The 15,227-nt window shown below is 40.8% G+C and overlaps 1 protein-coding gene across 3 annotated transcripts in view; it reads right to left on the minus strand.

The window, feature by feature from the left end:
- SLC36A4 (solute carrier family 36 member 4) overlaps positions 1–11,088 on the minus strand; it is a 60,760-nt gene extending 49,672 nt beyond the window's left edge. For 2 of the 3 annotated variants that reach the window (XM_088140567.1, XM_088140565.1), the window contains exon 1: positions 11,010–11,075. In XM_088140567.1, the coding sequence (XP_087996693.1) occupies positions 11,010–11,037 (28 nt within the window). In that variant the 5' untranslated portion in view covers positions 11,038–11,075. Of the gene's footprint in view, positions 1–4,084; positions 4,229–11,009 lie in introns of all 3 variants that reach the window. The other variant, XM_088140566.1, reaches the window with a different exon arrangement.
- Between the last annotated feature and the right edge of the window lie 4,139 nt (positions 11,089–15,227).

Genomic DNA, 15,227 nt, shown 5'->3' on the forward strand with positions numbered 1-15,227 from the left:
ATCATCTTTTAGTATTTTAAATAACTCAGCTGGAATACTGTCATCTCCACTAGCTTTGTTGTTAGCAATGCTTCCTAAGGCCCACTTGACTTCACTCTCTAGGATGTCTGGCTCAAGGTCAGTGATCACACCAGCGTGGACATCAGGGACATTAAGATCTTTCTTGTATAGTTCTTCTGTGTATTCTTGCCACCTCTTCTTAATCTCTTCTGCTTCTGTTAGGTCCCTGCCTTTTTTGTCCTTTATCATGCCCATCTTTGCACTAAACGTTCCTTTCATATCTCCAATTTTCTTGTAGAGATCTCTAGTCTTCCCCATTCTATTGTTTTCCTCGATTTCTTTGCATTGTTCATTTAAGAAGGCCTTCTTATCTCTCCTGGCTATTCTCTGGAAATCTGCATTCAGTTGCTTATATCTTTCCCTTTCACCCTTGCTTTTCGCATTCCTTCTTTCCACAGCTATTTGTAAAGCCTCATCAGACAGCCATTTTGCTTTCTTGCATTTCTTTTTCTTTGGGATGGTTTTAGTTGCTGCCTCCTGTACAATGTTACGGACCTCCGTCCATAGTTCTTCAGGCACTCTACCAAATCTAATCCTCTAAATCTATTCATCACCTTCACTGTGTACTCACCAGGAATATGATCTAAGTCATACCTGAGTGGTCTAGTGGTTTTCCCTACATTCTTCAATTTAAGCCTAAATTTTGCAGTAAGAAGCTCATGATCTGAGCCACAGTCAGCTCCTGGTCTTGTTTTTGCTGTCTGTATAGAGCTTCTCCATCTTTGGCTGCAAAGTATATAATCAATCTGGTTTCGGTATTGACCATCTGGTGATGTCCATGTGTAGAGTCGTCTCTTGTGTTGTTGGAAAAGAGTGTTTGCTATGACTAGCTTGTTCTCTTGACAGAACTCTATTAGCCTTTGCCCTGCTTCATTTTGTACTCCAAGGCCAAACTTGCCTGTTATTCCGATTACTCCTTGACTTCCTACTTTAGCATTCCAATCCCCTATGATGAAAAGGACATCTTTTTTTGGTGCTAGTTCTAGAAGGTGTTGTAGGTCTTCATAGAAGCGGTCAACTTCAGCTTCTTCAGCATCAGTGGTTGGGGCATAGACTTGGATGACTGTGATATTGAATGGTTTGCCTTGGATACGCACTGAGATCATTCTGTCGTTTTTGAGGTTGTACCCCATTACTGCCTTTCCCACTCTCTTATTCACTATGAGTGCAACTCCATTTCTTCTAAGGGTTTCTTGCCCATAGTAGTAGATATAATGGTCACCCGAATTAAATTCACCCTTTCCCGTCCATTTCAGTTCGCTGATTCCCAAGATGTCGACGTTCAATCTTGTCATCTCATGTTTGACCACATCCAGCTTGCCTTGGTTCATAGATCTTACATTCCAGGTACCTATACAATATTGTTCTTTACAGCATCGGACCTTCTTTTCGCTTCCAGATACATCCACAGCTGAACGTCCTTTCGGCTTTGGCCCAGCCGCTTCACTCTTTCTGGAGCTACTTGGAAATGCCCTCCGCTCTTCCCCAGTAGCATATTGGACACCTTCCGACCTGAGGGGCTCATCTTCCGGCATCATATCTTTTAGCCTTTTAACATTGTCCATGGGGTTTTCTTGGCAAGGATACTGGAGTGGGTTGCCATTTCCTTCTCCAGTGGACCACATTTTGTCAGAACTCTCTGTCATGACCTGTCCGTCTTGGGTGGCCCTGCACGGTATAGCTCATGGCTTCACTGAGTTACGCAAGCCCCTTCGCCACGACAAGGCAGTGATCCATGAAGGGGAACAACCACAATCAGGACCAGCAATTCCACTGCTAAGCAACACAGTCATTAAGTAAGACATCACTGACCATGACAGACTTAAGGCCTCACTTCCGCTGCAGTCGTTAAGCAAGTCACTTGCAGTCGTTAAGTGAGACATCACGTGACCGCAACTTGTGATTTTACTGCCGGCTTCTCCATTGACTCTGCTTGTTGGAAGCTGGTTGTGAAGCATGCAAATGGTGATCACGTGGCCATGTGACACTGCGACCTCTGTAAATGCCCACCGGTTGCGAAGCACCCAAATGCTGATCATGTGACTGTGGGGATGCTGCAATGGTCGTAAGTGTGAGGACCGGTCATAAAGTTACCTTTGTAACTTCAAATAGTCACTAAACAGGGCAGTTGTTAAGCAAGAGCTACCTGTATTTTTAGGGGATAAAAACTTTCAGAGACAGCAGCTGGGGGAGAAGGGGGGACAAAGTACAAAAGCAGCAAGTCAATGTATTGCAAGCCCCACCCCTTTCCTAGTATGTGCCTTGCAACATCACACACATGACCCAGAGAGTTGCAGTTTGCACTGTGACAACATGATTACTCTCTTCATCATTCTGTGGATGCTGCTCTACATCGCCGAGGCATCCTAAAAAATTAATTCCAATTAGATGAATGGAGTGGTAGTCCCACCATCACCCTGCAACTACTCAGCAGAAATAACTGCACACATGCAGATGTGCCTCTACATTAGTTTGACTGGAGAAAGCACTTTCTACCTCAGAGTCCTCCAGCCCTGCAGGGCTCTTTGCAGGAAGACTTACCCAGGGCTAGGAGCCAGTGACCTACACATCTGCAGTTTTAAAAAATACAGATTTTTTTTCCCATACCCTTGACTGTTTTAAAGAATAGGGTTCTGAACATTACGGATCTCATTAGAATTCTTTGTGGCAGAGAAGTGCTCTAAAATCTACTTCAGTAAACATCAAGAATTCACCCCAAGGACAATCTACAGGCAAAACAGTTCACTAAAATAAAATGGCCACTTGCAACTTTTCTAGAATCTGTTGGGAAGACATATATATTTATATAGTAAAGTCTCCCTCAAGTGAGACACAACTCTTGATGATTTATGGACACCTTCATATCATTTATTGGTAACAATAAAAAAGTGGATTTAAAAAAAAAATTCCATCATTAGCTTTGCAGTTTTGGATAGAAATACTGAAAAGCGATGCTTAAAATATTCACGTTTGTGCATATATATATCCCAGTTAATATCTTTTTTAAAAAAAAAAGCTTTTTGTTTTGCCTTGATTGCTTCTCTTTTAATTCTTTACTATTCGCTTTTGATTTTTTTTTTCTTTCGCTCTGCAAAAATAATGATTAAAAAACTTATTTTTAAAAAGCTTGAGTTGCCCAACTTCCTAGCCTCACAAAGTAATGACTATAACCTCCAGGAATGTAATGGCTTTTTAAAAAGAACGTAATTTTGTATTCTTTCAGATATTTGATGGTTTAGGACTAAGAAAGAAAATGATTTTAAATGAAAAGATTGGTTCAAGCTGGAATAAGCTCCCGATCAGCAATGTGCAAAAGGTTTTGAGTCGAAGAGTTTCAGATATGAAACAACCCATTTTGAGAGTGTGAACCACTTGAATGTGAAACAGCTTTCGAGTATGAAACATCTATGTTTAGAACACTGTTTTGCATCTGAAGCAGAGTTTCACACTGGAAGCATGGTATTTTGAATTCAAAACAGTTCCGCACCAACCATTTTGCACAGTCCTACTCCTGGTCATATACTCATTATTCTAGACCGTTGCCCCTTATAAAGCCCAACACCCAGTGGCATCTGTGGGAGAGTCAAAAGAGGCAAGAGATGGTGGTTGTGGCACCACAGCTGAAGGTCTGCCCCTCTTACACATTGAGTATATCGTCAACCCACTTACAAAAGGGCCATCTTGCCTCTTTTAAGCCCCCTATGGACGCTGGTGCCAACACCTCCTCCAGATCTTCTCCCTTTATTTTCCCAAATTAATTCCCAAGAAGCTAAATTAATATAGCAATAAGAAGTTGACCCCCTGTTTCCTTCACACCACATCATCCTTTGATGAGTTAATTTCATTGCTACCTCTCTGTGCTTAGCACATAAGCTGGGTTAAGTACTTCTCATCAGCACCTGTGAACATCACATGTTAAGTGGACAGTTCTTTGCCATAAGGAGAACCCAGAGCCCTACAATGGGAACCCAGACACATAGTGCTGCTTCTATGGTTACCAGCTCTGAATGCAAAAAGTCCTCACCCACTCTAGACAGGGGGCGGGGCTTGATGGAACATGGCAGGCAAGGGGGTGGAGCTTGATGGAATCTTCAGGTTACGGGCCACAATCCTGAAAGGAGAGTTTTACTGGTTGGCAACTGAGCTGCTCTGCTCCAGAAGACCAAGCCTGTAAAATACAAAAAAGGATATACTCAAGTGCTGGAGTACAGCAAGATACAATGGGGCAACGATTAATCCCATCCCTCGACTCACTCAACAAGTTAAGCCATAATGTAGAGTTAAGTTAAGCCCCGGGGAGTTGAAGTCCACACATCTTAAAGCACTGGCTTAGACAATCGCGTGGACCCAGATTGTAAAACATGACTTGTGGCTTAAGGTGTTGTGTGGAAAGGCAGCCAAGTGTGGTTTAATAAGTCTAGTTTAAGCAAACTATGGCTTAACACGTTGGGAGAACACATCCCACTGCGGTCGGCAGTTAGAAGCTGCTGAGAGTCAGGAACTCAAAGGCATTCCCAGCTTAGTTGTTACCTGGACTGAAAAGTCACCTGGATGGCTTCAAAAAAATAAGGAAAGTCTCGTGGCATCTTTAAAAAAAAAAACACACCTAAGTTTGTGGTTAATGAAAACTTAAATTTGACCAATATTTTGAATATAAGGTTCCTTGTTGCTTTTGATGCAACATAATGAGATGACGTCCTTCAACATACAACCTAAAAAAGGGACATAATGCAAAATAAAAAGACACAGGATGAGTGGCCAAGTAGAAAGCAACTCATGAGAGTATTATTTTAATTGTAAGGTTTGAAGACAGACCAGTAGGGATGAAATCGTTCAGGAAATGCAGAGCTAAAAACTAATAATCTCTAAACCAGTGTTTCTCAACCTTGTCCACTTTAAGATGCGTGGACTTCAACTCCCAGAATTCCCCAGCCAGCCTTCAACTCCCAGAATTCCCCAGCCAACTCCCTTCTGGGAGTTGAAGTCCACACATCTTAAAGTGGACAAGGTTGAGAAACACTGCTCTAAACTGAGTCCTTCAAAACGAAAAACCTTCCCAATTCTCCAGCTGTGCAGCAGAACCAGAGGTTTCCCCAGGGGGTGTCAAAAAAACTCAATTTGGCAGGCACAGCCCTGGGATCTCTTTGTTAATGCAGTACCTAAAACCAGCCTCTGCACACACTGTATGTGGATAATTGATTCAGGCCCATTAATTGAACACAATTTAGCTATTTGCAGACACAGAGGAATGGTGGAATTGCACAAACCAATATGACACAGTACTATTTAGAAACAGGACTTGAAGCTGCCCCCTTCTTCCAAGCAATACTTATCTTAAATCAGTAACTTATCAAGGCAATCTGTAATACAGAGCTCCAATTAACTTAAACTGGTTCGCTTTTTCAGCTCCTTTCATCTTACAGCTTTCTATTAGATGAAAAGGCATGTAAAATAGAGGAGGAGCTGCCTGTTTTCTGGTGGAGACTAGAGCTGTGATATAAATTATAGGTGAGCAAATTTTTGCAGCTGGGAATTGTAAAGTGATGACTCCTTCTTAGATTTATATCCCACCTTTCAAGATAAGCTTGAAATGTCTTGATTTTCTCTGCATTTGGGAGCAGGGCAGTGGAGTTCAGCAATGACACCCAAATGTTGACATGTGCCATGGTGATGTAATTAAGAAAATTCCAACCTTACATACAGTACTTGCTTCCTGATCTCTAGTGCAAATGCGTAAGTCATATCACTTGGCCAATAACATCATTCACATTTTGTCATTCGCCTTTCTCCCTATGGACTCCCACAGGGGAAGAGTTTTAAAGTAAAACAGGTGCATTAATCTTGAGGACACAACAGGTTGTAGCACCTATCTGATCTTGGCTGATCTCAAAAAGCTAAGAAGGACTGAACTTGATTAGTACCTGGATGAGACACCACAGGAACATCCCAGAACTTCAGTTCAGACAGAGAAGTTGAAAGCTCATCCTGAAGAATGCAAATGGAAACCACTTCCATACTCATGTCAGGAAATCTGTTGTCTATACCACAGTCACTAAACCCTGAAGCCCAACACTGCCCAGCACTTCCGCATTATTGCCAAGAAAGCTACCTGTAAATGCCAAGAAGTCATCAGGAGTCAACCTTGACTTGAAGGAAACTTTGTTTTTTAAACCTAACAGAGATTTAACACATAATCTATTTAAGCTATTTTTTACCTGAAAGCAAACAAACAAATCTCATTGTTCAAACCTGGCAACCTGATTTAAGTGCTTGGTATGCTCGTAGCCAACTACTCTAGCCTCACTGTTGAGAACTCAAGCAAAAGTCCACAATGATCCAGGATGAGCAAAGTTGAGACATCAAATCTCCATCTGCTTGACCTCTATATTTGATGAAATTCCTTCCTCTTCCAAAAAACCCCTCCTTTGCAATCAGCTGTGGTCAGACCTTTACTTAAACATCAGGAATCAAGAAGATGACTCCATGAAATGCTTTAAGAATTGCTAGAGAAGCAATCGTAATAAAGTTCATCCAATCTGTTAATCTCTGGTGGTCGATGCTTTTTAAAATGTTTGCTCAGCAGTGTGAAACCAGTGATTATGCATGGCTTGCAACTTAATGCCACTGTGACATATTCAAACCACATTCAAACCATGCATAAAGGACTCCATAAAACAAACTATAGTTTAACACAGTAGCCCATCAGTATGGTAAGCTGTGAGTAAACACATTTCATTATTTTGCTGTTATCAGTATGAAAAATATACTTCTAATCACTTTGATTACAGTTGTGTGGTTTCTCTATATAAAACTGAAAAGTTACCTTCCTATTTGTCCAAGTATTTACTATGTATGAGATATGAGAGGAGTCTCTACAGAGTATAGGAAAAAAAAAAGTCAAGTGTTTTGTGCAAAAGAAAACAGCAGAGCTTCAATCACACAGCTGTGATTGCAACCTTGACTTTTTTATCATATCCTGTGGACACCCCAAGAGACTTTCTTCAGATCCATTTGACTTCTAATTCCTCCTTTTCAGGCATCTGTCTTACCCTGAAGCAGATATACAACAAGTTCTTTCCATAGCACAGAAATGTATCTCCTTAGTGAATTGTTAGATTTTTTTTACATCCCTACTCAACTCAAAAAGTATACTTGTGTTGTTAAAAGATAAAGCATTCGTCAGTGTGAAATCAATACAAATACAGTAGGTTTCAAACCACAGTTGCAAACCTTAATTGACCAAGTGTATTCATTAGAGAGACAGATCTTAACCACAGTGTTCCTTTTATTCAATAAAGTTTTAGGAACAACCTTTGATTTCAAATGGTGGGAGTCAGGAGAGCAGAAAAGAAAACTATCTGAATCTCTAGCAGGGGAAACAAAATCAAGGTGAACTTTCTGCATCATAGTAGTTCCAATCATTAGGATTCTTATTCATCAAATAAGTAAAACCAATAGTTCCATTATACTTTGTGGGAGGTGTGCAGATATATCTCCTGAGAAACACCCTGAAAATATTTTGTTCTGAGCTCACACCAAATCAGCCCCCTTCCAAGTAGGTTCTGTTCCAATAAAACAAAATTCAAAGTTAAGGTAGTACAAAATGTCTAATTCTGTTTTTTTCGTGGATCAGGACAATTTTGACTGTTCAATGGATGGTCCAAAACTTTTCCAGAAGTAAACAGGAAGTGACTTATCCACCACCCAAATCCCATGAACAGCTTCGCATTCTGGATTATTTTGTTCCAAAAAAAATCCTTGGAGCACCTCTGGAAAGACTGCCTTGCCATGTTTTCATTTCTTTCATAAAAGGCAAAGTACATCTTCTTGTGAAAGATGTCTTCTATTTTGGGTCACTCCTATGGGATGGGAAAAAACTGTGCTTAGGGGAAGAGGAATAAAAAAGGGTTGCTACTGAGCAGCTGAGGAAATATACTGTTGAGAAAACTGTTGAGCAAATATAATTAGGAACTTATATTGGTAGCAATCACATAAAGACATGAAAAACCAAACCAGATGAAATTTCCAGTTACAGAAGGAAGACCAAGGAGATAATAGTGGAAAGGTCTAGAAGAAGGGAAGGTTACATATATTTGGCTATATGTATTGTATACCCAAATTCCCCAACTGGTTCAACAGGTAAATGCAGTTATTAAACCAGTTAGTTGCTCATAAGGTGCTGATCATCAAAACATGTAAGTTTAGTATTGCATACCTGAGAGAAATTGAACACTGCTTCTAGAGACAGATTCTGAAATAAACACCTGATTGCAGAATTCAGATTTCTGAATTGCAGAAATCAATACTGATTATTTGATCAAGTATATAATTTCCAGTTCTGCACTCCACCTGAAGTATTACTGCTGGTGGTGCTGAAGACCTAGGATGTTGACCTCTACTATTCCCCATGCTGTTCAACATCTACATGAAATTACTGGGGACTTCTTTTGGAGGCTTTGAGTGAGATGCTATCATTATGCTGAGAATTTTCTGCTCTTCTGCTTCTTCTTAGCATCCAGCTCCAAAGAAACAATCAGTACTGTTGCATGTTGCCTAAATTAGATAATGGGCTGGATGAGACAGAACAAACTGAAATTAAATCCAAACAAGATGTTGATCAAGGTGAACAAGCAATGTTGGTGTGCATATCCAATTTGTTCCTATTCTGCCCTTTGGTCACACAAGCAGGGAGCAAACTAAGAACAGAAGGTTTCATAATACATCTGAACTCATGATTACAAATCAGGATTTGTAAGTTAATAATCCTTAGTTAAAAAATGTCTTATGATCTTGGCTTGTTTGGGAACAATTAACAATCCCTAACTTAGTAACTTCATCCTGGAGAAGATCTATCTATGTGGTTACTAAAGGTTGATGCTGACTTGATGGCATATAATAAATTAATTTTACTAACTGCATATTCATATTTGTTGAAAAAGAGACAGGAATTTTCCAGATATACTGTTCTTTAAATTACTGTGATTTTCAAGTAAATAATTTACATACTCAGCCATGTAATTGTTTAGAAACAGACCAATACAAGAAAGTAGAATGGGTCTGCCAAGAACAAATTGTATCAGACTAACTTATCTTTCCATGACAGAATGCCTATTTTAGTAAACCAAGGGAATTCTGTGGATACAAGTGTACTTTTTAAAGCATCTTACAAGGCCTTATATGATACCACTGTGGACAAGACAGATAAACGTGGAATGAAGGATGCTATAGTCTGCTGGATTTGAACTGGCTGAACTACATTCAAAAGGAGTTCATAAACAGTTCTGCATTAATCTGGGGGGAAGCACTGATTCCACCCTCAGTCCAATGCTGTTCTACATCTTTATAAATGACCCAGAATACGGAGTGAAAGAGATGCTTATCAAATGTGTGGGTTACACCAAACTAGAGGATTTAGCTTCCACCTTAGAGGTCACAATTCAGAATGACCTCACAGGCTTCAACACTGGGCCCTATCTAACAGGATGAAGTTTAGTGATGACAGTGTAACACTTCCTACACCTGAGTAAGAAAAATCAAATGCATAAGTACCAGTTTGGGGACATCTGGACTGGCAGTAGTGCATGTGAGAAGAATCTGGAAACTCTAGTGATCCGCCAACTGAACCACTAGTGCAAAATCACGTGAGCAAGCAGTGTGAAGAAGCACCTTAAAAGTCCATGTGATCTTGGGCTACATTAACAGAAGCACTGAGTCCAGACTATGCAAAATAATAGTTCCATTATTCTCTGCACTGGTTAGTCCATGTTCACAGAGAAGCTGGAATGACCATGGTCAAGGATCCAGAAGCCAGGTCCTACAGGGAATATAGTTCAAGGAGGTGCACATTTTTCACTTGCAAAAGAGAAGACTTAGGGGCAACATGACAGCAGATTACCAATATCTCAAAGGCTGTCACGGGTAAAAGGGAGCAGACCTATTCTCTGTTGAAAGGGAGGACAGGAGAAGGATGAATGGTTTGAAATGAAAGAAGAAAGGAGACACCGGCTGTGTATTAGGAAGCGATGGCAAGCAGTTTCTGCCTTGATGCCAAGAAAGCCACACCACCTCTTGGTTCATGAAGTCACAAGGAGTTACGTTCAACTCGACAGAGCCGTTGCCTTTTAAAATACACACCCAGGTGGTCATTATTAAAGAAACAGGTTGTAGCACTATCAAAAAACACTGCACAGCGGACCTTGGGGTGGGGCCCCAACGGAAGGGTTTACTCTGCAATTGCCTCTTTCACAGAATTTTCCAAAGGTCCGAGCGATTACCTCTTTCCCTGTATTTTAATGCCAGTATTTTTCCACTGAGTCCCTCACTAACCAATAAAATAAAATAAAAAAAGCATCCGAACAAAAATCCATTAACGAGGGAAGGGCAGAAGAGTTTCGCAAACTATTTCTAATGACGCTACTCACACCAACAAAAGTATGTATTGGGCCACTCTGCCTCGTTTTCAGGAAACGATGTTTTGCCCACGTAACACATAGGAGTTAAAGTTTAGGATCAGTTAAAAGAAGGAGGAAGAAGAAGAAAAAAACAAGGAAGGCAATGGCTAACATTGTCTTAGACCTCCTCCTGGATTGCCTCCCAGCACGTAAAAGTCGGGGGAATCGACGGAGTTGGCAAAGGAGCCAAGATGCCCGGCTGCATCGCTCAAAACGATTGCACGGCGACCCGCGCCTCGTCTGAAAGCGGTCCCGTTTTGCACCGGGCGCGCCTTGCAGCTCTGCAGCGCCCGTTCTGCAAACCATCTTTGCAAGCCGGGATTCCGACCGACTTCGTCCCCCCAGTGCTTCTTGCAAAACCTGGGCTGCAAAGCCCCGACACGGGGGTAAAAAGAAATAAAGCCCTCGTCGTTTTCCTTCTTCTGGAGCCACCGCCCGCTCCCCACGTCCACGTCCAGCCTCCCCAACTCGCGAGCATCCGTTTGCAAAGTACGGTACCTAATTCTTCTCTGGCCGGCGTCCCCATCGCGCCCTCTCTATGGTACCTTCCTCTCCCTTCCGCCAATGTGGAGTCCGAGCGCCAAAGGAACAACGGCGCCTGCGCGGGCCAGGGCTGCCCGACACTTGCTGTTCGCTATACTGTACAGTACTGTACTCCTCGCCTTGGGTATCATAGATGTGCTGAGTGCTAGAAGAGCCCGAGAGGCGGCTGTTCTCCCATCTAGGGCCTTCCAACGGCAGGAGGATTATGGGAGTTCCAGCAGATCTGGAATCCTCAGGCTAGGGAGTGGCCGCTCTTTGGGGAAGATGAACTCCATTCCGGGTACTAGTTCTGGACTGCTAAATCGGGTCCACCGCTAGAGGGCAGCAGAGAGACAGGGACATTTTTATTCTTCACTGCCCTCTAATACTAGTCTGGATTTTTGCAGCCTAAACCTAGTAACTCGGGTCTGTTGTGTTTGAGGTTATAAAAACGATTTTTAAAAAGTCTCTACTGAATTTTAGAAGGGAACTCTAATGATTCAGAATCTATTTTTATTTTCTTTCAAGTTTTTTATTCTCAGGAGCTGGGGTTTGTTGTGTCATACCAATTTTTCAAATAAAAATATGTCTTATTCTATATGCAACTCTCTGTATACTTGCAATAAAAAGTTAATAATTGCAATAAACAAAAGTTGGTTAAACCTAATGTTTATTCTTCAGCTAGAGTTCTTAATCCATACCATATGTTGTGTACATATAGATTTACAAATACAGTTCAAGGAATGAAGTCATTATTAGTGTGATGCTACTGTTTGAAGACTAGCAGGAGACACCCAAGCCGAGGTACGCAAGGAACATGGGAACAAATATAATTGTAGACCCCTCTCAGATAGGTCTGTTATATCTGACCTACCCAAATGTGGAAGAGCATGTGGTAACAACCAGATTAAATCTCTGCCCAAACAGCAAATAAGCTGAACTCCAAGCTGGCAAAATCCTGCCTCCTAAAATGCCTTTTAGTAATTTTATTTCATTTTTTAAAGTTAAACACCCAGAGACACCTTAAAAAACCCTTTCCTGTTGAAGAATTGAGATAAACATGAGATTACTACCCAACTTTCAGTTGAGTTAATGTTCCCAAACAATCATCCTCTTTAAAACACGTGAGTGAATCCTTTTATTATCTAAGACAACTACATTTATAGGACAGAGATCACCAACTTCTCAGCTGGGCTTTCTCTTTGAGAAAAGATCTAAAACTCAACTGGATTGGAAGGCCGCACACCCAGATACCCATTTTTACCAACATTCTTCTCCCATATATATTTAAACTCCTTTCTCACATCCTAATGTCTCCTCCAAAATCGTTTCAGATGTCAAACCGACTTTCCCTTTTCCTGCCTATAAATTAGGTCAGCAGAGAGGCAGGAAGCAAATGATCTGCCTTTACAATACAAGAAGGAAAAAACCACAGTCCAGCTCAACCAGTAGAGATCCTTGTAGGCTTAGAAAGCTCGATTGTATGGCTTGCAGTACTGGCCTACACATCATTTTTATACAATGTTCATCAGCGCAACAGACAAGATTATTACATAATATCTTGATGTGCCAATGCAGAACACCCTCTGCTAACATTCTTATGTGTGGAAGACTAGAGTGTCAGGGAAAAGTCTATCAGGGTATTACTTTATTTAGCATTTAACCTTGTAATTCCTTAGCTACAAAAGTAAAAAAAAACCCAAGTTGTAGATTACCAAATTATCACTTCTCTCCTCAGGTATGAATGCATCAGATTTTTCTAGCTAATGACCTCCAGATTCCAACTGTCATAATGCCCATGCTAAGTAGGGACCATAGGAATGGAAGTTCAACACATCTAAGGAGGATCCTGGACGTGGATTCTGGAAAGCCGTATCTCTCACACTTACTCCCCACTCCTGTAATCTGGGGGTAATAACATTAAGATTCCTTACAAAGTTAATGAAAGGATTACGGTGAAATGTGTAAGCAATGCTGTGTTACCAGCCAAACAAGAATGTTGTGAAAAGCCAGTAGAACAGCTAAGTGCATAGCTAGAATAGCAGAGGCCAAGTTTCAAAACTCTGCACAGACCTGTATTGGAGAAGACACTTATTCAATTGTGGGTGGAGGTGAACTGGGGTTCACCCAACTCAATTTTCTAGATTCCCATGATACACTGAACTATAAACTAACTACATGGACTGAGCGTGGGCAACCTGCTAGACTAAAACATAGCTGGCTAAGTTAGCTGGCGGTTCAGCGTGGTGCTCAAATATAGTCAGCGGAGAACTTCATCCTGGGAAGCCGTGGGCTGTTTCCATGGCTGCCCTCCCACACAGAGCTTTTGAGAGTAAAAGGTGGGTGGAGAAATCTCTTTATCTTCAAGAAGTTCAGGGTAGTGTGCAATTAAATGACAATTGTACCTCATCTCATAGTTTAGAACTCTGGCAAAAATCCTACGCAATGCCCAGTTTTCTCACCTGATCAATAGGTTTCAATTCCAGCTGAAACTGAAACCCTGAAGTCTTTCTCCTTCAAATAAATAGGTACATCTGTCACACTGGTGTGTGCAGATGTGCATCTGCCCAAAGCCACAATCCAAAACTCATTCACTGAATGGAGAACTCCTCCTTAAAATGCACGAAGTATACTATATATAAAAATGAACCCCCTACTTGCATACACAAGCCTTTGTTTCTCCCATAAACAGAAACACACAAGTATTCACACACACACACACACACACACTCCCCTCCAGGAGTGTCCACAGAGGCAGTGGTCAAAAAAGTCAAGATGGCAGCTGCAGCCATGTGATTGAAGCCCACCCCTTTTTAAAAGTCCATCGAAGACACATTGAAGGCTCATATCATGCACCTAAAAAGAGGTGAGGCTTCAATCACATGGTTGCAGCTGCCATCTTGACTTTTCTGACCTTCCACAAATGCCCCTGCTCTCCTCCTTTTCTAATAGAAGAGACACTTACAAAAACAGAGATATAGAGATATCTAGGTTCGAAATGGGGAAAGAAGGGGAAGCAACAAAAGCAATACATTATCGCCTCCAAGTTTAGACACTGGAGTTTTCTATATCCCTTTTCAGCCTAGTTCTGGTGGATCTAAAAATGAAGGAACAAAAGCGAATGGAGACGAGGTGATAAGAAGACAGGGAATAAAAGAAAGAAAAGTGAGTTTAAATTTAAGCAAGTGGCTTTTCCTAAGCAAGAACTAATCTTCAAGCTAATCTTCAAAGCCGCAGGCAATGTCATTATTTGCTCTTCCTGTCCATTAAATCCCATCATAGTCCATAAGCACACACAGTTCCTTGTGTTCTCAAAACAAACAGATCGTCCTTCTAGAATATAAGCATTTGCAATTCTACTCACATCAATACCTGTTGCAGGTAATAATACAATGGCTTGCTTTTAAGTTTCCTTAACAGTTTTTGAAATCCACAATAAGTTGCCAAGGTTGAAAAACACTGATCTATAGGGTGATACACCATTTCATTTATTTCTTTTTTAAATTAAATAATTAAAGAGGCTTCTGCCTGATACTTGGAAGAGCTAACAGCAGTTCTCAGGATAAAATAAATATCTAAATTCATAATATTGGACATCAGTTGTATGTTTAAGTAGTTTTATCACCACTGTATTTTTAAAGTTTCATGTGATGGCTTATAGTGGCCTCTGTTGCAGCTGATTGCTGTATTTAATTGCTGTTCTAATTGATTATTTTATTGTTTTATTGTTTGATGTGTGTGATTTTGTATTTAATTATATATGGCCCTGAGAGCTTTTAGCTTTAAGGTGATTGCATGAATTTATAAATTAATAAAACAAAATAGGTATACATGTACACAATAAGAAAAAAATATATAACTGCAAACTAAAGCCATGAAGCAATTAATTTGTTTGGAAAATATTAATTTTTGTTCTTAAGTCACGTATATAATTAGAAGAAAGCATCCATTTCGCTCTGAATCTGAACTTGTTCAGTTCATTAATCTAATGCAGTGTTTCTCAACCTTGGCCAATTGAAGATGTGTGGACTTCAGCTCCCAGAATTCCCCAGCCAGCATGGCTGGCTGGGGAATTCTGGGAGCTGAAGTCCACACATTTTCAAGTGGTCAAGGTTGAGAAACACTGATCTAATGGGTAAGAAGTCAAATTGTGATAGCACTGCAAAACACAGAATCAATAGCTATTTCACAGGT

This window comes from Python bivittatus, unplaced genomic scaffold, assembly GCF_059951505.1.
Source record: "Python bivittatus isolate LINGU-HERP-01145 unplaced genomic scaffold, Pbiv_v1 ctg000340_np1212, whole genome shotgun sequence".
Classification (NCBI taxonomy): domain Eukaryota; kingdom Metazoa; phylum Chordata; class Lepidosauria; order Squamata; family Pythonidae; genus Python; species Python bivittatus.